General features: G+C 41.6%; 1 protein-coding gene across 1 annotated transcript; it reads right to left on the bottom strand.

Moving 5' to 3' along the window:
• Positions 1-558: 558 nt before the first annotated feature.
• On the bottom strand, positions 559-20,283 carry LOC306821758 (uncharacterized protein; the record flags this gene model as incomplete). The annotated part of the gene is made up of 22 exons (XM_079340332.1): positions 20,201-20,283; positions 19,895-19,990; positions 19,332-19,410; positions 18,779-19,004; positions 16,272-18,078; positions 16,001-16,174; positions 15,748-15,921; positions 15,482-15,655; positions 15,112-15,285; positions 14,465-14,511; positions 13,355-13,829; positions 9,087-9,176; positions 8,862-8,996; positions 8,672-8,767; positions 6,690-6,768; positions 5,918-6,143; positions 3,572-4,067; positions 3,299-3,466; positions 3,046-3,219; positions 2,780-2,953; positions 2,422-2,595; positions 559-589 (listed from the first exon to the last, which is right to left on the bottom strand). The coding sequence occupies exons 2-22, from the start codon at positions 19,987-19,989 to the stop codon at positions 559-561; spliced, it is 5,268 nt and encodes a 1,755-aa protein (XP_079196458.1). The 5' UTR covers position 19,990; positions 20,201-20,283.
• Between the last annotated feature and the right edge of the window lie 5,191 nt (positions 20,284-25,474).

Here is a 25,474-nt window from a genome sequence, read left to right as displayed (position 1 = left end):
TCAAGTGCTTCACAGAGAAAAAAGGTCAAACATGAAAAGAAGAAGACGTCATAGAAGGAGACAGTGGGACAACACCTATGAAGAGTTTGTAAAAAAAAAAAAAAACATGTTTCGTTAAAAAATACCAAAAATGCTCAACAAGTAATGTTAGAAAAATTGGTTGATTAACCAGTTATTAGATTTCCGAAAGGAAAAAGATTTGCTGCAGTTCTTTGGATGGATTAAAATGATATTTATAATTCAGAGGCTGATATCACTTTGAGCTCTGAGCCAGAGGGTGGGAACAGGGACTGGGGTTCAATATTGTTCCCAACGAAGTGAGAGAATGATTGTGTGTGTGTTTGGGGTGGATGGGGGGAGTCTGTTGGCCGCTGTAGGTACAATGATGTAAATCCTTATTTAGAGACATTCCTCATTCTTGATGCATTTGACAGCTGAAAGACAGCAGGTGGAGGATTGTCTAAATAAATACTGACAGGAAGACATTGCTTTATGAATTCAATGTGTCTGAGTTTGAGACAGACGGTCATTACATCATTAGGAAAGCAAAGTTTACTGTCAGCCAGCAGAACATCTGAGACTCTTAGACCTACAGAGAGCACAAAGACACTGAGGAATGATGGACACGATAATGGTCCAAAAAAGCAAACCCAGCATAAAGAGGTTCCGTGAATTTGGTTTTGAAGGTGCGGAGGTGCACCAGTGTGTCAGCGTCGACTACGTAAAATGACAAAGTGCCAGCAGGATGGTCCAAGTACACTGCTACTCTTTCTGAGGAAGAGGCATATGAGAGGCCTGTTTCAACACCATTGTGATAGACTTTATAACCATGTCTAGATCTTCTCACACTCCAGGACTGATCACAACCCCCAAACTGTAAATCAATAACTCCTCTGCTGTCCTTTCTTCTGTAAGCCACTGAAACACTAACCTTTCCTGTACATTCACATTCCCAGTAACAGCAACCCGTTAAAGCATTTGTACAAAACACCTGAAGAGATTTTAATCTGTTCAGATGATCAGGATAAGGCTGATCCTCCTTCGTATATGTCACCGTCCTTTTGTCAGCAGACACTGTGAGGTTTCTGCTCAGTGTGTTTGTGTCCACTTCCAGTTCACAGGCATCTGACAGAGAGATAGATCAATAAATCAGAACAATCTTTGAGGAAAAATAATTGTTGATGCTGTGTTTCCATCAGTACTCCAGTTTGAAGTAGTCCTATGGCAAGGGCCTTATCCAGATCAGTCATGTATAGATAAAGTACATACTGTAAGTGCATGTTTCAGTGCAGGCAGTTATACAAAAAGTTACATCTAAATGGAGGCACTCACACTGCAGTGCACACACCACAATCCAGGTGGCTGTAATGCTTGTAACTGTTGCTGCCAACCGCTGACATGGCGGAGCTACTAGTCCCATCTGCTTCTTCAAAGCAATATTCAGAGTCTATCATAGGAAACACCTTTTTCATGCTAAGGAACTAGCTTAGCATCAGGGTCCTGCTCATCCTCTAAGGGTTTCATTGTGTGATAAGAACCCACATATATGAGGGGCTTTAAAGCCCCCGGATATAAAAGGAGAGAGTTGGAGGCATTACCTTTGGACCCATATGCAATAGTAGAGGACCATGGCTTGGTTTAGTCTATTTATTGAAACAGCTGCATGTAGTCAATACAGTCCATTTGCATTAGCAAAAGGAAGAAAAAAGAAAATACATGTGTATCTGACAATGTAATAGTCTTTGACATACAGTACTTACACTTTCTGATATCAGGGTTAAGTCTCTGCAGTCCACCATAGTCCACCCTGGAAGCAGAAACAATGTCACAAACAGCCTCATACAACTATGGTTGTTCTATGCTTGTTCTTTATCTAACATTCAATGTAAAGTACAGAACACTGGTTAGTCAGACAAACAGAGAAACTGTTTGAAAGCAGCTTTTGTCTCTCTTAAAGGCGAGACACGACAGGTGAATAGAGATTTTATTTTAAAAGTTCCTACGGAAGCTAAACAAGGAAGTGTCAAAGTATACCATGTGATGCGTCGGAATGAATCACATTATCAGAAACCAACACAAGCCAATGAGATTACGTTCTTTGCATTAAACCTCCATTTAAACTTTCACAATTGGTTGCTGGTAGAAAGGAAGTGTCCTTATTTAGGTTACATAGCGTTGTGCAGGAGAGAGAGCTTTACAGAAATATCAGTCATGACAGGCATAAGAGAGAAGCAGTTACAAAGAAATCAAACACCGCGATCAGACAAAACGTATTAAAATATACACACAAATGTGTTATTTGGAATTTTTCTTTATGGTAGTTTGAAAGAGTACATGTTCAGGGGGTGAATTAGCCCAAAATCTTAAAATTGACCAGTGCATAAAAAATGTATGTTGCCGTGCCTCGCCTTAAGTCCATACCTGAGGCTGTCGAGTTTCCAGAGTGGATTCTCCAGTCCAGCAGACAGCAGCTTCACTCCTGACTCTGATGCTTGATTATAGCTCAGGTCCAACTTTCTCAGATGGGAGGGGTTGGAGCTCAGAGCTGAAGCCAGAGATGAACATCCTTTTTCTGAGATAAGACAGCTTGACAGTCTAAATAAATACACATGTGCACAAACAGATAGTTAGTTATTTAGGGAATCAAACAATTATGTCAGTTTGCTCTAAATAAATGTATATTCATATACAAAATGTTTGCGTAATAGTTAACAAATTCTTTCCATTTTTCCCTGATGAAATTTGCATCGATTGCTCTTTAAACCAATTGAACCCTAACCTTAGTGTTTCCAGTTTACAGTTTAGACTTTCCAGTCCATCAGACAGCAGCTCCACTCCTGAATCCAGCAGGTCATTGCTATCCAGGTCCAGCTCTTTCAGCCTAGAGGACTGGGAGCTAAGAACTGAAGACATAGCTGTACAGCTTCTTGCAGACAATTTGCAGTCCCTCAATCTGAGAAAGGATCGTCAGTCAGTTAATTTAGATATAAAACATGTCAGACAAGAAGATGTTTGATAAAAATGAACTAAAAGATGACCCCTGACCTGAGAGTTTCCAATTTACAGTTTTGACTCCTTAGTCCTACTGAGAGTATCTTCACTCCTGTATCCTGCAGGTAGTTGAAACTCAGATCCAGCTCTCTCAGAGTACATGTCTGAGAGCTGAGAACTGTAGACAGGTCCTCGCAGCTTTTACGAGACAGTTTGCAACCATTGAACCTGAAACAAATTTTCAGAAGGTCTCTTCAATAATCAACATACATATCTAGTTTATCATTTCAAAATTTTAAACATTTACCTGAGTACAGTTAGTTTGCAATTTGGAGTTTTTAGTCCCTCTGAGAGTATCTTCACCCCTGAATCCTGCAGGCTGTTGTTACTCAGGTCCAGCTCTCTCAAGTTAGATGAGCTGATAACTGAAGACAGGGCCACACAGCTTATTTCTGTCAGGTCACAGCTACTCAGACTTAAAAAATGACCAGGAAACATAAAAAGTACATGGTAAATTACACCATTGCTTGACGAATAAAAACAAAATGCATTTGATGTGGAGAGTTATGAATACACATACAGCGCTTTGTTGGAGGCTTTGACCACAGGCAGCAGCTTCAGGAGATTCTCCTCTGAAGCAGAGTATTTCTCCAGGTCAAACACGTCCTGGTCTCTTTCTGGTGACAGTAAGATGAACAACAGGGCTGACCACTGAGCATGACTTAGTCGCTTATCCTGGAGAAGGTCTGATCTCAGGTGCTCTTGGATCTCCTCCACTAAAGAACTGTCATTCAGTTCATTCAGACAATGGAACAGATTGATGCTTTTCTCCAGAGATAAATCATCACTGATCTTCATCTTGATGTATTGAACTGTTTCCTTTTGAACATGCCCTATCTCTGTAAGCTGAAATTTGAGATGTTTCTGATTTGTCTCTACTGAAAGACCGAGGAGGAAGCGGAGGAACAAATCCAGGTGTCCATTGGGACTTTCCAAGGTTTTGTCGACGGCACTCTGGTAGAAACTTCTTGATTTGTCTACAAAGAACTGAGACAACCGGGATGATGTCTGATCTTCTGACAAAAGATTAACACCAGAGGTGGTGAAGGTCAGATGGACATGAAGAGCAGCCAGAAACTCTTGAATGCTGAGGTGAATGAAGCAGAACACCTTGTCCTGGTACAGTCCTCTCTCCTCTTTAAAGATCTGTGTGAACACTCCTGAGCACACCGAGGCTGCTCTGATATCGATGCCACACTCTGTCAGGTCTGACTCATAGAAGATCAGGTTTCCTTTCTGCAGCTGCTCAAAAGCCAGTTTTCCCAGAGACTCAATCATCTTCCTGCTCTCTGGACTCCAGTGTGGATCTGTCTCAGCTCCTCCATCATACTTGATGTTCTTCAGTTTGGACTGAACCACCAGGAAGTGAATGTACATCTCAGTCAGGGTCTTGGGCAGCTCTCCTGGCTCTGATGTCTTCAGTGAATCCTCCAGAACTGTAGCAGTGATCCAGCAGAAGACCGGGATGTGGCACATAATGTAGAGGCTTCTGGATTTCTTGATGTGGGTGGTGATTGTGCTGGCCTGCTTTTCATCTCTGAATCTCTTCCGAAAGTACTCCTCCTTCTGTGGGTCATTAAACCCTCTGATCTCTGTCACCCTGTCAACACACTCAGGAGGGATCTGATTGGATGCAGCAGGTCGTGTGGTTATCCAGAGACAAGCAGAGGGAAGCAGTTTCCCCCTGATGAGGTTTGTCAGCAGCACATCCACTGAGGTGGACTCAGTGACATCAGTCAGGGTCTGGTTGTTTTTAAAGTCCAGAGGAAGTCGACACTCGTCCAGACCGTCAAAGATGAACAAGACCTTAAAATCTTCAAACCTGCAGATTCCATCTTCTTTTGTTTCGTTAAAAAAGTGATGAACAAGTTCCACCAAGCTGTACTTTTGTTCTTTCAGCACATTCAGCTCTCTGAAGGTGAATGGAAATGTGAACTGGATGTCCTGGTTGGCTTTGTCTTCAGCCCAGTCCAGGGTGAACTTCTGTGTTAACACTGTCTTCCCAATCCCAGCAACTCCATTTGTCATCACTGTTCTGATTGGTTCTTCTCGTCCAGGTGAGGGCTTAAAAATGTCCACATGTGTGATGGTAGTTTCTGGGTGGTTCTTTTTCCTGGATGTTGTTTCTATCTGTGTGACCTCGTGTTCATCATTGACCTCTCCAGTCCCTCCCTCTGTGATGAAGAGCTCTGTGTAGATCTGGTTCAGAAGGGTTGGGTTTCCTGCTTTAGCGACCCCCTCAAACACACACTGAAACTTCTCCTTCAGGTTAGACTTCAGTTTATGTCTGCAATCTGCAAAAATTCTAGTCCCAGTTCCTAAACAAACAAGGAATGAGTAAGTGAATCCTCAGCAGTGTCTCAAAATTTTTTTCTTCAGTATAAGCAGCGTTTGCCACAGAATGACTAGATACCTGGGCGTTGGAAGGGATGGTGGTGCAGGAGCTCAACATACTTTAAAAATGTTTGGGTTTTTTTGCTCTTATCTTGGGGTTTATTTTAATATTAGGTTTTCATATATTTGTATATTTATATATATTTATTTAAAATGAAGCCATGAGAAGGTTCAGTTTTACACAAAGTCTCCTGCTCACTCTTTCTCGCTCTCTTGCACATGCAGTAATTTTCTGAATGAATGAAAAATTAAACAAAAACAGGTGGTAAATATACTTGTGCTATTTAGTTGGCCCTGGTATCATCTATGTGTGGGAAACACTGGTAAGTATAATTAAACTCATTGGAGTAAGATAGACTTTGATACAGATGTGTTCAGTGTATTTACAGCAGAATTTAAACAAGTAAACCTTCATAGCTTGATCTCTTAAACTTCTTTTTAAATCATGCTAAAGCTGTGAGAGAGCACTTACTGCTCTGCAGGCAGTCGGCGAGTTCCTCCTGCTTCATTCTCCTCAGGAACTGCAGCGTGATCTTCAGAAAAGCCTCTCTACTGACCCTCCTCTGCTCGTCTTCATCGCTGAACAGCTCCTCCTCCTCGTCCATACTCTGTAAGCATCCCGGGTGCTTTGACGACAGAACCCTCTTAACTCTCTTCAGCTCGTTCTTTACAAAAGTGACGATGCTCTCCTCAAGCAGCTGGAACAGATTGTTAAATTGAATGTTTAATTGGAGGTTGAATCATCCATGTATTTATCCGTCCATTCATCAATCTATCTGTCTGTCAGTCAGTCAGTCAGTCAGTTCATCTGTCAGTATGTTAATTCCATCCATCCATCAATATGTCAATTGTTTATAAATCAAAGTAATGCCTTTAACCGTTGAATGAATGAACTTTTAATCCTTAGGAAAACACAACTCAACTCACTTTATGTCACTTTTTCTTACCTGTTTGATAGAGCATCTCACATCAAGGGTTACTCTTATCAAATGAATACATGGAGCACACAAAGCTTTTAATAATATGCAGGAAAACATTTTCCAGGACCAAGTCTTTCATAAACCGAAAGAGCTCCCTTGTTGGTCTTCGTCTCAAACAACTATAAAGTTTCTTTTGTTAAAAAAAACAACAACTCCCCATGATGCCTTGGCTTAGTCATAAACATGACATGTCCTTAAAATTCCACATTATCACTCTTTTTTAGCTGTGTAAAGGTACACAACTATTACATGACATGTACACACCATTATTATGGAGTCCAGGTCTACGTGATGTCGCTGGGTGGACTGATCGCCAAGAACCTCCTCGTCTATCTGCTGGACTCTGTGGAGAAAACATCAAGTTTGGGGGATTTCCTCATTGAAATCTGAAAAATGGTTAATTGAAATATTTCTGAAGTGATCAAGTACCAGACCTTTCAAATGTTTCTATTTGACCAGACATTCATTGGTGTTTACAACTGCACAAGAGAGTGAAACTCAGTTTTGGGTCAAATTTTCCGACTCAAAACTGGTTTTACCATTTAAGTTGACTTATTTCTCTGGATATGAGCACGCTGGTCAAAGAGACTGAGCCAGAGTACAAAGTCGAAACAACATGGAAAAGCAGCCCATTGGGTTTTCAGGCACAAATTGAATACATCATCTTTGAGCAGAAGATTGATCCCAAAGCCTGCCATATGGTGAAATTCAGGTCCCTGTAGCCACAAAGTAACTTTCCCAATGCCATTTCCCGAAAAGTTTAATTGAAGCTTTTGAAGAAAACACAAAAGGTCCAGTATATTTTTAGTTCAGTTCAGTTCATTGCCATTCGAAAAAAACACATTGGAAAGCATGTGCAAGAGTTAAAACAGTACAACTACACAAGGACGTAAGACAAAAAGTAAAAAAAAAAAAAAAAGACAATAAAAATAAGGAAAAGAACAGAGACAGTAGAGCCACATGAGAAACATACCGTAAGTCAAACGTGTTTGCTCAGGCTGTGTACAGCGCATAGAAAGAAGCTGTTAGCAAGACGGGATGAAGTGCGTTTAATGGTGCGATACCGTCTGCCTGAGAGAAGAGGAACAAAAAGACTGGCAGCAGATGACCTAAGTGTTCATACACAGTGTTCAGGGCATCAACTGATCTGTTTTTCCTGTAAGGGAACTGCAGGGGATCCAAGGAGCTGGGAATCTGACAACGTCGTCAAGCACAAGCCGCTCCAGACAAGTCATTAGCACTGAGGTAAGTGCAATAGGTCTGCAGTCATTATGACCGGTAACCCGTGACTTTTTAGCTACAGGTAAAATGGTTGATTCCTTGAAACACCTCGGAACAGTGCGGCGTTCCAGCGACATGTTAAAAAGTCTGTGAGAACAGGGGCAAGCTGCACAGAGCAGGATCTAGCGACACGTGGAGGGATATGGTCGGCTTGGTCCTGGACAAAGTAGTTTGAACTTGCTGAAGTGACACAGACAGCACTCTCTGGTCATTAGAGAAAGCTAGAGAAAGCTGAGCTTGCAGGCGTAGAGCCCACATAACCAAAACAGAACAGTATTTTATATAAACTTGGCCTATCCACAATGGTAAAGGAGGAACATGTTTCAACATTGCTCAAAGACCTTCTCACTGATCTTCAGTAGCACCTGGACTTATAAATGCAAAGTACTGGCTGCAGGCATAGTTGTTGAATCAGAGAAGAAGCAGATGTTTTCTATGCATCAGTCCTCCACTAAATCTTTATGATGTTCTGTTAGTCTACTGTTTTGTTTTCATTTGTTTTGTGGGTTCTCATGTACTACAGTAGTCTTAGAACACCCACTATTCATATGTCCACTTCAACCCTGCCCTGATGATAATAAATCATCCAGGAAGGGCCAGCTCTCGGCTTAGACGATTTAGGCAGTCACCTAGTGTGCCAGGTTTTAGGGGTCGCCAGAGCAAGCCCCGAAAGTTGTGTTTACATTCAAAAAGCCAGAATGGTTTTAACCGACCCTGCATTCATGCAAAATGTTAAATATCTACATTAATTGTTAACCTGCTCACTCAATAATCTATCCATGATCACTAGCATAAACTTTAATCCAGCAGGTTCTGTCTTTGAAGTTAGCCCAGGCTAACATAAACTCAAGTCATCTGTTGTTGTTGTTAATGGAAGGAGCTTTTCCAAAGACATAAACATGTTGATGTTCTTTCCTCAGCTGAGTCAGATTATAACAACCATCAGTCAGTTCTTTAATACTTACCCTTTGATGTCAAAGCTAAGAGGTTGAGCCATAGACCGGTCACTTTTCAGGGACACATGGCTCGGTTCAGGACTGTCTGGGTTCTGCTCCTGCATCCTGTCAAAATGTTAAAGAGATGAATAAAGAAGTTCCAACTTGATAAATGATTATATCTGATCAAACTGCAAACTGTAACGGAAGAGGGATTTACTCTTTCTCTGGTTGTTTAAAATCTGGTCGAGGACTAATAGACCGAGAACTCTTCAGGGACACACAGCTAGCTGCATCTCCAGGTCCAGGTCCAGGTCCAGGTCCAGGAGATTTTGGTGTGTTTTGCTGCTCTGGGCTTTAACACACAAACAGAGCTTATAGTAGAAATAAGAGCTTCCATCTAACATGAGGAAAAGTCACAGACAGTGTTAGATCACCATTTCACCTCTGAGCTTCATGTTCCTCATGCAGGGTGGTTTTAGAAGGACGGGCGTCCTCCTCTTCATTCTCACACTGATCCATCTCAGAGTTCAACCTGCAGAGAGACTACAACAAGGTTTACACACATGGCACAATAGTTCTTAGTCCCCTCTCTCATATTTTTTTACATAAGCCTGAAAGTTGTCAAGCCCGATGTGAAAAAGTTGGTGTCAGACGGAAAATGTAATTTCTTAAATTATTCTGAGGCGACTTTTTGACGTTCTTATTTTATATTCACATTTACTGTTTATCAAACTGAATTGATTAGGTTTCGGGGGGCCAGATGGGTAGCTGTGGGTGGGGGGGGGGGATATGGCCAGTCGGCCACCAGTTGATGTCTATTTTTCCTTGTCATTAGAGTGATCACAAAGATTTTTATGAAGATTTTTTTATGGTTACAGCCACCACCTCTCCGGTGATACACTAAGTGAGTGACACGCCCCTTGCACACAAGATGATGATTTTTCATTTATTTTATGGTCTCGTCCTGCCGTGGTCTTGGTCTTGTCTCGGAGCATTTCTGTCTTGGTCTCAGTTAGTGTGGTCTAAACCACAACACTACTTGGAATATTCTTCCTGTTCCTGCACCTTTGTGGATTTAAAAAATAAGAAAGCATGACACCAATCTGAGTTGTGTTAACATATTCCTGTACAATACTACCTGCGTTTGCTCGAATGCACCTCCTCAAGGCTTAAGGACAGTTTCCACTTCAATATGTCGATCGAACGCTGCGAGAAGAGACGAAGCTCATTCTGCCTCGTCAGTCATGACAGTTTTGGGAATCTGATCAAAGTTCAAATCTAATAAGACAGCGGGGCGTGGTTGGAACCGGTCTGACCTGGGACACAATCCCAGGTGTTTTTTTTTAACTTGCTTCGACAGGAATCGACATGAAGTTTGTGTGCATGAAAAGTCAACAGTCACAGGTGTGTTTCTTTGGACTGCAGGAGGAAGCTGACACAAACCCACACTGCACAAACTCTAAAAAGGGAAAAAGTGTGCTAGTTGAATTTAATTTGTCAAAGGAGGAGATAGGAGAGAGAGGGAGGAAGAGAGAGGGAAGATGTATGGAGGTCGGGAGGAGCGCAGCAGAGAAAAAAGTTCCTTGATGTGAGCTGCATTGGCCTGTGACTTCCATCGTTGTTTTAGCGTTCTACTTTTAGCACACGCTAGCTCGTAGTTTCAGAGAATGACTGACTGTGATCTAAAAACACTTTTTAGACGTTTGTTTTCCTTAGAAACTAATTTTACAGCGGTTCATGGAAATCACCCTTTTAACTCTCTCATGTAACACAGATAGAAACATTTAAGAATTAGAATCCACTATTAAAGTCTGAAGAATCAACAAATAAACATTGTAAACAATCAGACAAAATGTGCATAAATTGATCCTGTTATTCAAACATTCACCGACTCTTACCTGATCTCGCCTCAGGACGACTTAAGGACAGTTTCCACTTCAATGTGTCGATCGAACGCTGCGAGAAAAGATGAAGCTCATTCTGCCTCGTCAGTCATGACCGTTTTGGGAATCTGATCAAAGTTCAATCTAATAAGACAGCGGGGCGAGGTCAGAACCGGTCTGACCTGGGACACAATCCAGGATGTTTTTTTTACTTGCTTCGACAGGAATCGACATGAAGTTTGTGTGCATGAAAAGCGTGTATGTATCGTTTCTGCCTCCAATGCTGCACCTGGCACAAGTTGCATCAGCCTGTATCATGCAAATGTTATCACACGTTTGCTCATAGCTTCACAGTGAATATAAATTGACACAGAATAATGATCTAAACTTGACCATCAGTCTGCTGTTTGTTCTCATTAAAAACTATACTTTCATGGGCTGTGTTGTGTTCTATGTTGTCTCTCCCCCCTCTCTGTTTCCTTGGGACTGATAGGTTGGTGCGCCGCCCATCTCTGGGGGGGGGGGGGGTTAGAGAATTGGAGGGCATCTGGATTGTCCCGTCTATCTCTTTTCATTGTCTTTTTTACCTTAACCCCAGAATTATTTAAGTGGCGGCCATGATAAGAGCTGTTTGAGTTCTCTAAAAGTTAAGGAAGTGTGGGTCAATGCTTCCTTTAAAACCTTCTCTTGCCCAGGAAACAGTGGACCATCCTTTTGTAAAATGACCAAAGTGAAGTATTGTTTTTAATTCCAACCTCGTGGTAATTAGAATCAACCCCCCCTTTTGTTTTATCGCTTAGATTGCTATTTCACTGAGTTCAAATCAACTAATCACATTTAAAAGTGTTTTTCTTTGCCTTTTGGGAGTCAGCTGTTTGAATTGGCGTGAACCTTGGGATGTGTTGGGCCAATGAGGATTTACCTGAAGGATCCCGAGTGGTTTGGTGAGAAGGACACATTTAAAGGAGGGTTTGAAATGGAACAGTTACCGACACTCGGCCCTGAAGGATGGAGCCCCTGAAGTGGGACGTAGCTGGAGCCTCATCGACAGAGGTTAAAAAAAAGAAAAGACTCCTGAGGGTGGCGCTGCAGAAAAGATTATGAGCTCATCATTGACTGTCGGGTGTTCACACATCTGACAGCTGTTGATCTTTGGACTGGTAGATGTGATCGTGGATTAAGATGTTGGGACAGACAGACGGACGCTCCTGGCAGGTCGGACGTCACGGCAACAAGAGACGATGTGACTTTGAAAACAAACCAGGCTTTTTGCTCTGAAGCTTTATAAAAGCAGAATGTGTTTTCTGTTTGACTTAACGACTGAAATGAGTTCACATTGTGAATGTTTTATTATAAGATGCACCTTTTATTGTTATACCTGTAATTTTATGTCAAATATCACATCGTTCACATAAATGTTAAAATACTTAAAGACAAGGATGGAAATACTCCACGTTTTCTAGCTTTAACAAATCCCTTTAAACCAGAGAAATAAATCATATGCTTTACTTAAGTACATGTTGCCACAGTGTACACATACTGCTTCCTGAATGTTTTTCACAATAAAACATAGAGATGATTGTTCAGGAAATGTCCTTTGTGAGTTTGAAGTTCTGTGTCACATCAACATGTCCGATGTGTCCTTGGGCAAGACACTTGACCTCAAGTTGCTCCCACAGTGTATGAGTGGATTAGTTACTTCTGATGGTCACTTTACACAGCAGCCTCTACCATCAGTGAATGTGTAGGTGCGACATGTGTGGTAAAAGTGCTGATGCAGATATTTAAAGCACTTTAACTTTGATGAGTCATCTTTAATTACACAGAGAAAAGGAGCCATCACTGTCTTAAAGGATGTTTAAAAAATTTGAAGGAATAGTTCTGATGACATTTAATTGATTAAAGTTAACAGAGGTCAAACTCAAAGAGGTCCTTAAAAATGAATGACATTTATGAAAATGGAAATGTAACAATATGACACCAAAGGTTTTGATGTCTGAGTGAACATCTGCATGGCTGAGTCGACGATAGACTCTGAGCTTTGGGCTGAACGCTGGAGAAGAGTCTGATGTTCAGAAACACATCAGGTCAACTTTATTTACACCAAACATTTACAAACAACAGAGGTTGACTCAAGTGCTTCACAGAGAAAAAAGGTCAAACATGAAAAGAAGAAGACGTCATAGAAGGAGACAGTGGGACAACACCTATGAAGAGTTTGTAAAAAAAAACAAAAACAAAAAACACGTTAAGTTAAAAAATACCAAAAATGCTCAACAAGTAATGTTAGAAAAATTGGTTGATTAACCAGTTATTAGATTTCCGAAAGGAAAAAGATTTGCTGCAGTTCTTTGGATGGATTAAAATGATATTTATAATTCAGAGGCTGATATCACTTTGAGCTCTGAGCCAGTGTAAAAGCACCTCATTTGAGCTCTCATTGCCTAACTCAGGGTGGGAACAGGGACTGGGGTTCAATATTGTTCCCAACGAGGTGAGAGAATGATTGTGTGTGTTTTTGGGGTGGATGGGGGGAGTCTGCTGGCCGCTGTAGGTACAATGATGTAAATCCTTATTTAGAGACATTCCTCATTCTTGATGCATTTGACAGCTGAAAGACAGCAGGTGGAGGCTTGTCTAAATAAATACTGACAGGAAGACATTGCTTTATGAATTCAATGTGTCTGAGTTTGAGACAGACGGTCATTACATCATTAGGAAAGCAAAGTTTACTGTCAGCCAGCAGAACATCTGAGACTCTTAGACCTACAGAGAGCACAAAGACACTGAGGAATGATGGACACGATAATGGTCCAAAAAAGCAAACCCAGCATAAAGAGGTTCAGTGAATTTGGTTTTGAAGGTGCGGAGGTGCACCAGCGTGTCAGCGTCGACTACGTAAAATGACAAAGTGCCAGCAGGATGGTCCAAGTACACTGCTACTCTTTCTGAGGAAGAGGCATATGAGAGGCCTGTTTCAACACCATTGTGATAGACTTTATAACCATGTCTAGATCTTCTCACACTCCAGGACTGATCACAACCCCCAAACTGTAAATCAATAACTCCTCTGCTGTCCTTTCTTCTGTAAGCCACTGAAACACTAACCTTTCCTGTACATTCACATTCCCAGTAACAGCAACCCGTTAAAGCATTTGTACAAAACACCTGAAGAGATTTTAATCTGTTCAGATGATCAGGATAAGGCTGATCCTCCTTCGTATATGTCACCGTCCTTTTGTCAGCAGACACTGTGAGGTTTCTGCTCAGTGTGTTTGTGTCCACTTCCAGTTCACAGGCATCTGACGGAGAGATAGATCAATAAATCAGAACAATCTGTGAGGAAAAATAATTGTTGATGCTGTGTTTCCATCAGTACTCCAGTTTGAAGTAGTCCTATGGCAAGGGCCTTATCCAGATCAGTCATGTATAGATAAAGTACATACTGTAAGTGCATGTTTCAGTGCAGGCAGTTATACAAAAAGTTACATCTAAATGGAGGCACTCACACTGCAGTGCGCACACCACAATCCAGGTGGCTGTAATGCTTGTAACTGTTGCTGCCAACCGCTGACATGGCGGAGCTACTAGTCCCATCTGCTTCTTCAAAGCAATATTCAGAGTCTATCATAGGAAACACCTTTTTCATGCTAAGGAACTAGCTTAGCATCAGGGTCCTGCTCATCCTCTAAGGGTTTCATTGTGTGATAAGAACCCACATATATGAGGGGCTTTAAAGCCCCCGGATATAAAAGGAGAGAGTTGGAGGCATTACCTTTGGACCCATATGCAATAGTAGAGGACCATGGCTTGGTTTAGTCTATTTATTGAAACAGCTGCATGTAGTCAATACAGTCCATTTGCATTAGCAAAAGGAAGAAAAAAGAAAATACATGTGTATCTGACAATGTAATAGTCTTTGACATACAGTACTTACACTTTCTGATATCAGGTTTAAGTCTCTGCAGTCCACCATAGTCCACCCTGGAAGCAGAAACAATGTCACAAACAGCCTCATACAACTATGGTTGTTCTTTATCTACCATTCAATGTAAAGTACAGAACACTGGTTAGTCAGACAAACAGAGAAACTGTTTGAAAGCAGCTTTTGTCTCTCTTAAAGGCGAGACACGACAGGTGAATAGAGATTTTATTTTAAAAGTTCCTACGGAAGCTAAACAAGGAAGTGTCAAAGTATACCATGTGATGCGTCGGAATGAATCACATTATCAGAAACCAACACAAGCCACTGAGATTACGTTCTTTGCATTAAACCTCCATTTAAACTTTCACAATTGGTTGCTGGTAGAAAGGTGTCCTTATTTAGGTTACATAGCGTTGTGCAGGAGAGAGAGCTTTACAGAAATATCAGTCATGACAGGCATAAGAGAGAAGCAGTTACAAAGAAATCAAACACCGCGATCAGACAAAACGTATTAAAATATACACACAAATGTGTTATTTGGAATTTTTCTTTATGGTAGTTTGAAAGAGTACATGTTCAGGGGGTGAATTAGCCTGAAATCTTAAAATTGGCCAGTGCATAAAAAATGTATGTTGCCGTGCCTCGCCTTATGTCCATACCTGAGGGTGTCTAGTTTCCAGTGCGGATCCTCCAGTCCAGCAGACAGCAGCTTCACTCCTGATGCTGTTGGATGATTATAGCTCAGGTCCAACTTTCTCAGATGGGAGGGGTTGGAGCTCAGAGCTGAAGCCAGAGATGAACATCCTTCTTCTGAGATAAGACAGCTTGACAGTCTAAATAAATACACATGCGCACAAACAGATAGTTAGTTATTTAGGGAATCATACAATTATGTCAGTTTGCTCTAAATAAATGTATATTCATATACATATTGTATGACAAAATGTTTGCGTAATAGTTAACAAATCCTTTCCATTTTTCCCTGATGAAATTTGCATCGGTTGCTCTTTCAACCAGTTGAACCCTAACCTTAGTGTTTCCAGTTTACAGTTTAGACTCTCTAGCCCAGCAGACAGCAGCTCCACTCCTGAATCCAGCAGGTCGTTGCTATCCAGGTCCAGCTCTTTCAGCCTAGAGGACTGGGAGCTAAGAACTAAGGACATAACTGCACAGCTTGTTGCAGACAATTTGCAGTCCCTCAATCTGAGAAAGGATCGTCAGTCAGTTAATTTAGATATAAAACATGTCAAACAAGAAGATGTTTGATAAAAATGAACTAAAAGATGACCCCTGACCTGAGAGTTTCCAATTTACAGTTTTGACTCCTTAGTCCTGCTGAGAGTATTTTTATTCCTGAATCCTGCAGGTTGTTGAAACTCAGATCCAGCTGTCTCAGAGTAGATGTCTGAGAGCTGAGAACTGTAGACAGTTCCTTGCAGCTTTTACGAGACAGTTTGCAACCATTGAACCTGAAACAAATTTTCAGAAGGTCTCTTCAATAATTAACATACATATCTAGTTTATCATTTCAAAATTTTAAACATTTACCTGAGTACAGCTAGTTTGCAATTTGGAGTTTTTAGTCCCTCTGAGAGTATCTTCACCCCTGAATCCTGCAGGCTGTTGTTACTCAGGTCCAGCTCTCTCAAGTTAGATGACTGGGAGCTGATAACTGAAGACAGGGCCACACAACTTCTTTCTGTCAGGTCACAGCTACTCAGACTTAATATGATCAGGAAACAGAAAGTACATGGTAAATGACATTGTTGCTTGACAAAAACAAAATGCATTTGATGTGGAGAGTTATGTTTGCACATACAGCGCTTTGTTGGAGGCTTTGACCACAGGCAGCAGCTTGAAAAAAGTCTTTTCTGAAGCAGAGTATTTCTTCAGGTCAAACACATCCAGGTCTCTTTCTGGTGACAGTAAGATGAACAACAGGGCTGACCACTGAGCATGACTTAGTTCATCTGTTGCGAGACTTCTTGATCTCGAGTACTCTTGGATCTCCTCCACTAAAGAACTGTCATTCAGTTCATTCAGACAATGGAACAGATTGATGCTTTTCTCCAGAGACAAATTATCACTGATCTTTGTCTTGATGTATTGAACTGTTTTCCTCTGGACCTGTAAGCCATGCCCTGTCTTTGTAAGCTGAAATTTGAGATGTTTCTGATTTGTCTCTACTGAAAGACCGAGGAGGAAGCGGAGGAACAAATCCAGGTGTCCATTGGGACTTTCCAAGGTTTTGTCAACGGCACTCTGGTAGAAACTTTTTGATTTGTCAACAAAGAACTGAGACAACCGGGATGATGTCTGATTTTCTGACAGAAGATTAACACCAGAGGTGGTGAAGGTCAGATGGACATGAAGAGCAGCCAGAAACTCTTGAATGCTGAGGTGAATGAAGCAGAACACCTTGTCCTGGTACAGTCCTCTCTCCTCTTTAAAGATCTGTGTGAACACTCCTGAGTACACCGAGGCTGCTCTGATATCGATGCCACACTCTGTCAGGTCTGACTCATAGAAGATCAGGTTTCCTTTCTGCAGCTGCTCGAAAGCCAGTTTTCCCAGAGACTCAATCATCTTCCTGCTCTCTGGACTCCAGTGTGGATCTGTCTCAGCTCCTCCATCATACTTGATGTTCTTCAGTTTGGACTGAACCACCAGGAAGTGAATGTACATCTCAGTCAGGGTCTTGGGCAGCTCTCCTGGCTCTGATGTCTTCAGTGAATCCTCCAGAACTGTAGCAGTGATCCAGCAGAAGACCGGGATGTGGCACATAATGTAGAGGCTTCTGGATTTCTTGATGTGGGTGGTAATTGTGCTGGCCTGCTCCTGGTCTCTGAATCTCTTTCTGAAGTACTCCTCCTTCTGTGGGTCATTAAACCCTCTGATCTCTGTCACCCTGTCAACGCACTCAGGAGGGATCTGATTGGCTGCTGCAGGTCGTGTGGTTATCCAGAGGCGAGCAGAGGGAAGCAGATTCCCCCTGATGAGGTTTGTCAGCAGCACATCCACTGAGGTGGACTCAGTGACATCAGTCAGGGTCTGGTTGTTTTTAAAGTCCAGTGGAAGTCGACACTCGTCCAGACCGTCAAAGATGAACAAGACCTTAAAATCTTCAAACCTGCAGATTCCATCTTCTTTTGTTTCGTTAAAAAAGTGATGAACAAGTTCCACCAAGCTGTACTTTTGTTCTTTCAGCACGTTCAGCTCTCTGAAGGTGAATGGAAATGTGAACTGGATGTCCTGGTTGGCTTTGTCTTCAGCCCAGTCCAGGGTGAACTTCTGTGTTAACACTGTCTTCCCAATCCCAGCAACTCCATTTGTCATCACTGTTCTGATTGGTTCTTCTCGTTCAGGTGAGGGCTTAAAAATGTCCACATGTGTGATGGTAGTTTCTGGGTGGTTCTTTTTCCTGGATGTTGTTTCTATCTGTGTGACCTCGTGTTCATCATTGACCTCTCCAGTCCCTCCCTCTGTGATGAAGAGCTCTGTGTAGATCTGGTTCAGAAGGGTTGGGTTTCCTGCTTTAGCGACCCCCTCAAACACACACTGAAACTTCTCCTTCAGGTTAGACTTCAGTTTATGTCTGCAATCTGCAATTCCTTCAATCCGAGTTCCTAAATAAACAAACGAGGAATAAGTAAGTGCATCCTCAGCAGAGTCTCAACATTTCAGCGTTTCCCACAGAATGACTAGATACCTGGGCGTTGGAGTAACCGCAGGGGGTGGGGAGGGATGGTGGTGCAGGGGATCTACATACTTTAAAGAAGCATTTGGGGTTAATTTTAATATTAAGATTTTATTCAAATCAAATTTCCCGATCTAAATTAATTTAGTTTTTGTAACAAACAACTTTAATCTCTAATATCTGCTCAATTTATCCATGCAAGCTGACAGACCCAAACACGACTACGCCTCCCGTTTTGAAAAGTTATACTCGATGTTCCATTATTGATAGAAGTGCAGCATAGAGTCTGCACATTAGTACATTTACACATTTAAAACGAAGCCATGAGAAGCTTCAGTTTTGCACGGAGAAGTGAGTATGCAGGCGTGCACGCTTTCTTCTGCTCGCTCTCAAGCTAGCAGCATTTTTCTGAATGAATGAAAAATGATCTAAAAACAGGTCGTAGAAATAGTTGGGCTATCGACAAGGCCCAGGTTTTGTCTATGTGTGCTAAGTATAATTTAAGTTATTGGTGTTCTGATGCAGATGTGTTCAGTATATTTACAGCAGAATTTAAACACATAAACCTTTGTACCTTGATGTCTTAAACTTCTTTTTAAATCATGCTAAACCTGTGAGAGAGCACTTACTGCTCTGCAGGCAGTCGGCGAGTTCCTCCTGCTTCATTCTCCTCAGGAACTGCAGCGTGATCTTTAGAAAAGCCTCTCTGCTGACCCTCCTCTGCTCGTCTTCATCGCTGACCAGCTCCTCCTCCTCGTCCATACTCTGTAAGCATCCCGGGTCCTTCGACGACAGAACCCTCTTAACTCTCTTCAGCTCGTTCTTTACAAAAGTGACGATGCTCTCCTCAAGCAGCTGGAACAGATTGTTAATGTTTAATTGGAGGTTAAATGATGGTGCATAGTGATAAATGTGTCAGTCTGAAGATCTCTGGAAAATGTGAGAAGCCATCCATCCATCTATCAGTTCATCTATAAGCATACCATATGGACAGATCCAGGTCCCTGGTACCACAAAGTACCTTTCCCCGTGTCTTTGTCTAGTCCTTCACAAACTGAATCAGCTCCCTTGTTGGTCTCCGTCTCAAACCACTTTAAAGTGTCGCTCCACATTATCACTCTGGTTTGATAATGGCTACGTACATTTAGTTACTATTTCAGCTATTACATGACATGTACACACCATTATTATGGAGTCCAGGTCTACGGGATGTCGCTGGGTGGATTGATCGCCAAGAACCTCCTCGTCTATCTGCTGGACTCTGTGGGGAAAACATCAAGTTTGGGGGATTTCCTCATTGAAATCTCAAAAATGGTTAATTAAAATATTTCCAGACCTTACCAAAGTACCAGACCTTTCAAATGTTTCTATTTGGCCAGACACCCTATCCTGAGACTCAAACTCAATATTTCAGCTCTGATGGTTTACGTTCAAAAGGCCAAAATGGTTTTAGCCGACCCTGCAGGCAAAATGGTGTTCAAAATTGCGTTGATACTGCATGGGATCGGATCATCTCTGGTGCTCAAATATTGTTAACCTGCTCACTCAATAATTTATCCATGATCACTAGTATAAGCTTTAATCCAGTAGGTTCTGTCTTTGAAGTTAGCCCAGGCTAACATAAACTCAAGTCATCTGCTGTTGTTGTTAATGGAAGGAGCTTTTCCAAAGACGTAAACATGTTGATGTTCTTTCCTCAGCTGAGTCAGATTATAACAAACATCAGTCAGTTCTTTAATACTTACCCTTTGTTGTCAAAGCTAAGAGGTTGAGCCATAGACCGGTCACTTTTCAGGGACACATGGCTCGGTTCAGGACTGTCTGGGTTCTGCTGCTGCATCCTGTCAAAATGTTAAAGAGATGAATAAAGAAGTTCCAACTTGATAAATGATTATATCTGATCAAACTGTCTCCAGAGAGGTTGCTTGTCAACAGGCAAGGCAGGCAACTGGTTGGAGCCTGGACCAGAGTAGAGGCCAACAATGTGCAAACTTTGCAATGACAGCAGGAAACTCTCTGAGGGTTGATGTTGTAACGGAAGAGGGACTTACTCTTTCTCTGGTTGTTTAAAATCTGGTGGAGGACTAATAGACCGAGCACTCTTCAGGGACACACAGCTAGCTGCAGGTCCAGGTCCAGGTCCAGGAGGGTCTGGTGTGTTTTGCTGCTCTGGGCTTTAACACACAAACAGAGTTTATAGTAGAAATAAGAGCTTCCATCTAACATGGGGAAAAGTCACAGACAGTGTTAGATCACAATTTCACTTCTGAGCTTCATGTTCCTCATGCAGGGTGGTTTTAGGAGGACAGGCGTCCTCCTCTTTGTTCTCACACTGATCCATCTCAGAGTTCAACCTGCAGAGAGATCCCGTCAAGGTTTACACCGACGATCCAATAGTTCTCACGTGAGTCTTTTAACCTTGTGATGTTCATGTTTACTGTTTATTAAGCCCAGATGATCAGTACTCTGGGCACCACATGTGAAGCTTTGTGGAGCCAGATATGGCCTAGTGATTAGTTGTACCCCATAGGGCCTACAGTCCTTTACCGGGGCCCCCGGTTCAAGTCCGACCTGTGTCTCCTTTCCTGCATGTAATTCCCAGATCTCACTCTCCTGACTCTGGTCAAGACCACCGCTGATAAAGTACATATTTTCAGTGATGTTTTTGGTCAATCCCTAAATGTCTGGGTGTTACCAACGACCCTATCCTGAGAGTCAAACTCAATATTTCATCACTGATGGTTTACATTCAAAAGGCCAAAATGGTGTTAGCCGACCCTGCAGGCAAAATAGTATTTATGTTGATACTGCATGGGATCGGATCATCTCTGGTGCTCAAACATTGTTTACCTGCTCACTCAATAATTTATCCATGATCACTAGTATAAGCTTTAATCCAGCAGGTTCTGTCTTTGAAGTTAGCCCAGGCTAACATAAACTCAAGTCATCTGTTGTTGTTGTTAATGGAAGGAGCTTTTCCAAAGACGTAAACATGTTGATGTTCTTTCCTCAGCTGAGTCAGATTATAACAAACATCAGTCAGTTCTTTAATACTTACCCTTTGTTGTCAAAGCTAAGAGGTTGAGCCATAGACCGGTCACTTTTCAGGGACACATGGCTCGGTTCAGGACTGTCTGGGTTCTGCTGCTGCATCCTGTCATAATGTTAAAGAGATGAATAAAGAAGTTCCAACTTGATAAATGATTATATCTGATCAAACTGCAAACTGTAACGGAAGAGGGATTTACTCTTTCTCTGGTTGTTTAAAATCTGGTGGAGGACTAATAGACCGAGTACTCTTCAGGGACACACAGCTAGCTGCAGGTCCAGGTCCAGGAGATTCTGGTGTGTTCTGCTGCTCTGGGCTTTAACACACAAACAGAGCTTGTTGTAGAAATAAGAGCTTCCATCTAACATGAGGAAAAGTCACAGACAGTGTTAGATCACCATTTCACCTCTGAGCTTCATGTTCCTCATGCAGGGTGGTTTTAGGAGGACGGGCGTCCTCCTCTTCGTTCTCACACTGATCCATCTCAGAGTTCAACCTGCAGAGAGATCCTGTCAAGGTTTACACCGACGATCCAATAGTTCTCACGTGAGTCTTTTAACCTTGTGATGTTCATGTTTACTGTTTATTAAGCCCAGATGATCAGTACTCAGGGCACCACATGTGAAGCTTTGTGGAGCCAGATATGGCCTAGTGGTTAGTCGTACCCCATAGGGCCTACAGTCCTTTACCGGGACCTCTGGTTCAAGTCCGACCTGTGGCTCCTTTCCTGCATGTGATTCCCAGATCTCGCTCTCCTGACTCTGGTCAAGACCACCGCTGATAAAGTACATATTTTCAGAGATGTTTTTGGTCAATCCTAAATGTCTGGGTCCCGGTCTCTTAGCCCTCTGGTCCGGTCTGTCTTGGTCTCAGTTAGTTTGCTATTGACTACAGCACTACTAGTTGGCCTTTTTTTTTTTTTAAATAAAAAACCATCAAACTAAACTGTAAAAACTCTGTTTGCTCGTTATACCTTCCCTCCTCGAGGTGCGTTCGAGGTCATGAGAGGATGTGAGGTTGTGTTTGAGGATTGTTGTGGTTTAGATAAATGAATGTGATCCAAGCTGTGCGACCAGTTCTGAGACTTCCTGCATTTTTTCACCTGTGAGTTGATCTCAGATAGAAATCAGTCTGCTGTTTGTTCTCCTTTGAAACTATTCTTACAGCGGTTCAGCAGAAAATCACACTTTTAACACTCTCAAGTTACACACATAGAAACACTGAAGAACCAGAATCCTCAATGAAGTTCTGAATTTAAAATAAATATTGTAATCAATCAGACTAAATGTGCATAAATTGATCCTGTTATTTAAACATTCACAGACTCTTACCTGAACTCGCCTCGGGACGACTTAAGGACAGTTTTCTCTTCAATGTGTCGATCGAACACTGCGAGGAAAGACGAAGCTCATTCTGCCTCGTCAGTCCTGCTGCTGTTATGAATCTGAATCTGCAAACGGGGCGTGTTCACAACTGGTCTGACCTGGGACACAATCCAGGGAGTGTCAGTATGTTTGTACTTTTCTTGCTTACTGTAACTTGGGCACTGACTTCTGAGGAGTCCACGTGACGTTTGTGTGCATGAAAAGCGTGTAACAGTCACAGTTTCTGGAAGCTGAGACAAACCCAGACTGCAACAACTTTAAACAAAGCAAGTGTGCAAATTTATTGTCCAAAATGTTGAACTAGATGTTGAAAATATCTGAACTTGTCAAAAGAATGTAACTTAAAATACAAATTAGTTAAATGTTTGACAAGAAATCCTTTAAAAACATTTGCTTATATTTCAGTTTCTGCAGCTCATGAGGAGACTGATTTATGAAATGACCACCAGAGGGCAGCAGAGTCCCACAGAGAATTTACCAGGGGAGGTCCCTCTACTGTCTCCATGTGTGCTTTAATAAAACATTTAACACTGTGTGAGAGTTTGACATACAGACAGTTCAGTCAGACATCTGAACACTGAAAAACTGAAATCTTACGAAGAATTAACGTCACACACGTCCAAACACAAATCTCATGTCATCTCATGTTCACCTGAACAGCTCGTTACAGGCTCAGTAAAATTATCCAACAGCAATATGTAGAGATGTTTCTTGACCTGAGATGTAAAAGTACAGTACTGATTGCAGTTTTAGAAAATTGGTCTGATATCACACTTAGCTGCTCCTGCTAAAACTACACTCAACTTTATCGATATAGCACTTTAAACACAACATAGCTGATCCAAAGGGATGAACAGCACAGACAACAAAAAACTCCAAAAGCATTTGAAAGAAACAGACAAGAACATAAACAACCAAAATAAAAAATAAATAAAAAACAAGTAAGAGAAGGGGATTGGATATGGATTTTGTGTTTGACTGGTTATTGAGAATGAAAGGCTATTGAGTGTATGTCTGACATATTTTGGAATTGACAAATAAAGAACCTTGAACCTTGAACCTTGAACCCTAGATATGACTTGAGGTGAGTTTTAAAAACAAGACAGAAGGATGTCAGGAGGCAACAAGATCCACAGTTTAAATAAAAACCATGATCCCCATTGCATCAAATTGAATTATTGTGTTGATGTACTTGCAATAGGTCTTCAAATGGAAACGTACCATTAGCCTCATATAAGGCCGCCCTGTGGTGAGGTGTAACATGCATTAAGTGAAAAGTGACAGAAAGTAATAATTTAAGCGAGCGGAGCGTCACACTACAAACTTTCTCCGTGTTTGTGGGATGAAATCTTAAAAACACACGACAACTTTTCAGTGGCACCGATGCTCATAGAGTCCTATGAGAGTCTCACTGAAGTCGTGGCTGGCGGCTAAAACGTCCGACTTTGTTGTTTGAAGTTGATCTATAAATGCACGACGATAAAACATGTAAAAAATAAATAAATTAAATATCCCATTTTCACAACAAAGTTGGTTTCTGAGCTGCACTCGTCCCCGTCGATGGATCAGTGTTTGTTGGATCAAAGTCGGCGTGTGATGTCAAAATATTGGTTATTAATTACTCCCCAGTAGACTCGCGTAGACACATATTTGTGATGTGAGTTTGTGTTTGTGTAATCTCACATTAATTCATGTTTGATCATTAAATCCAGTGGAAGTCAGATAAAAAAAAAGATTCCTCTGCTTCAGGTTGTTTTTCCTTTAATCGTTCGTATGTTTTGTATTGTTTGTTTGCTGCTAATTTTTTAATTAAAGATGCTAATTTTACCTCCAGCAACCGTCGCTAATTTGCATTTCTGCTGCAGCAAGAAGGGAGAAAAAAAAAAAAAAAACAGCTCTGTGCTGTTCAGTCTGAGAGAGAGGAAAGTAGGGGAGTTAAACTGAGGCCATCAGAGAGGACAGAAACGAGCAGTGAGGACTTTGTGATTCAGGGCAGAAATTAAATATGGTGTCCATAAATCTGTCATGAGTCGTCTAAAAGAAGTGTTACAGCGCTTCTCTTTGGTAATCGAGCTGCTGCAGACTGAACCCACCTGGGAGATCTGTGTTTGATCTGTAGTCCTGTCTCCTGTTTTCAGGGATATAACAGGAGGAGTCAGAGACATGACATGATTTGGACAGGAGGAGGGCGGAGCTACAAAGGGACAAATATTTAGCCATCTGCTTGTAATAGAAATATTTTGGTTTGTCAAAAAAAAAAAAAAACCTCAAAATGTTACCAAAATAAACTAAATTTGACGTGTACGGTATCACAGAAGAAACAAACATAAACTTATAAGGAAAATTAAGTTTTAGTTTTTTTTGTAGCATGTAAACAGATGCTGTACATCTCAACCAATCAGAAACCTGCTGGGCTGAACTAGAAGCCATGTGGACCTGCAGTTCCTTCAGCCTCCACTTGAGACCGACTGCAAAATTCCCGGATCTTGACAGCCTGATAAAAAAAAAAAAAAATTAAAATAAAACTTCACAAGAGGTTTTTTTTTTTTTTTTTTTTTTTTACAACTCAACCGTGTTGAAGGTTTTTAAGGCGAGCGGTTGCACATAAAATGGGCGGCGTGTCGTCGCTGTGTGTCAGGAGGTTTAAAGCCCGCTGAAGCTCCAGTGTAGCGTCTGCGATAGTTTGGCTTCATCGCTGAGGTGACGTCCATGTTTTATATTCTCAGTGATCACAACAAAGATAATCTGTGAATAAAACCTTTCAGCCTGTTCGCTGATTCAGGATCAGGTGAAACTCGACTGTTCTGTTTGGTTCTTTTATAAATATTTAAATGATAAAAACAGATAAACAGATTGGTGATGTCTTATTGAAGTCGGCCGCGGCGCCTCCT

Source organism: Symphodus melops, assembly GCF_947650265.1.
Source record: "Symphodus melops genome assembly, chromosome: 3".
NCBI classification, from domain to species: domain Eukaryota; kingdom Metazoa; phylum Chordata; class Actinopteri; order Labriformes; family Labridae; genus Symphodus; species Symphodus melops.
This window is presented reverse-complemented; position numbering and strand designations above follow the sequence as displayed.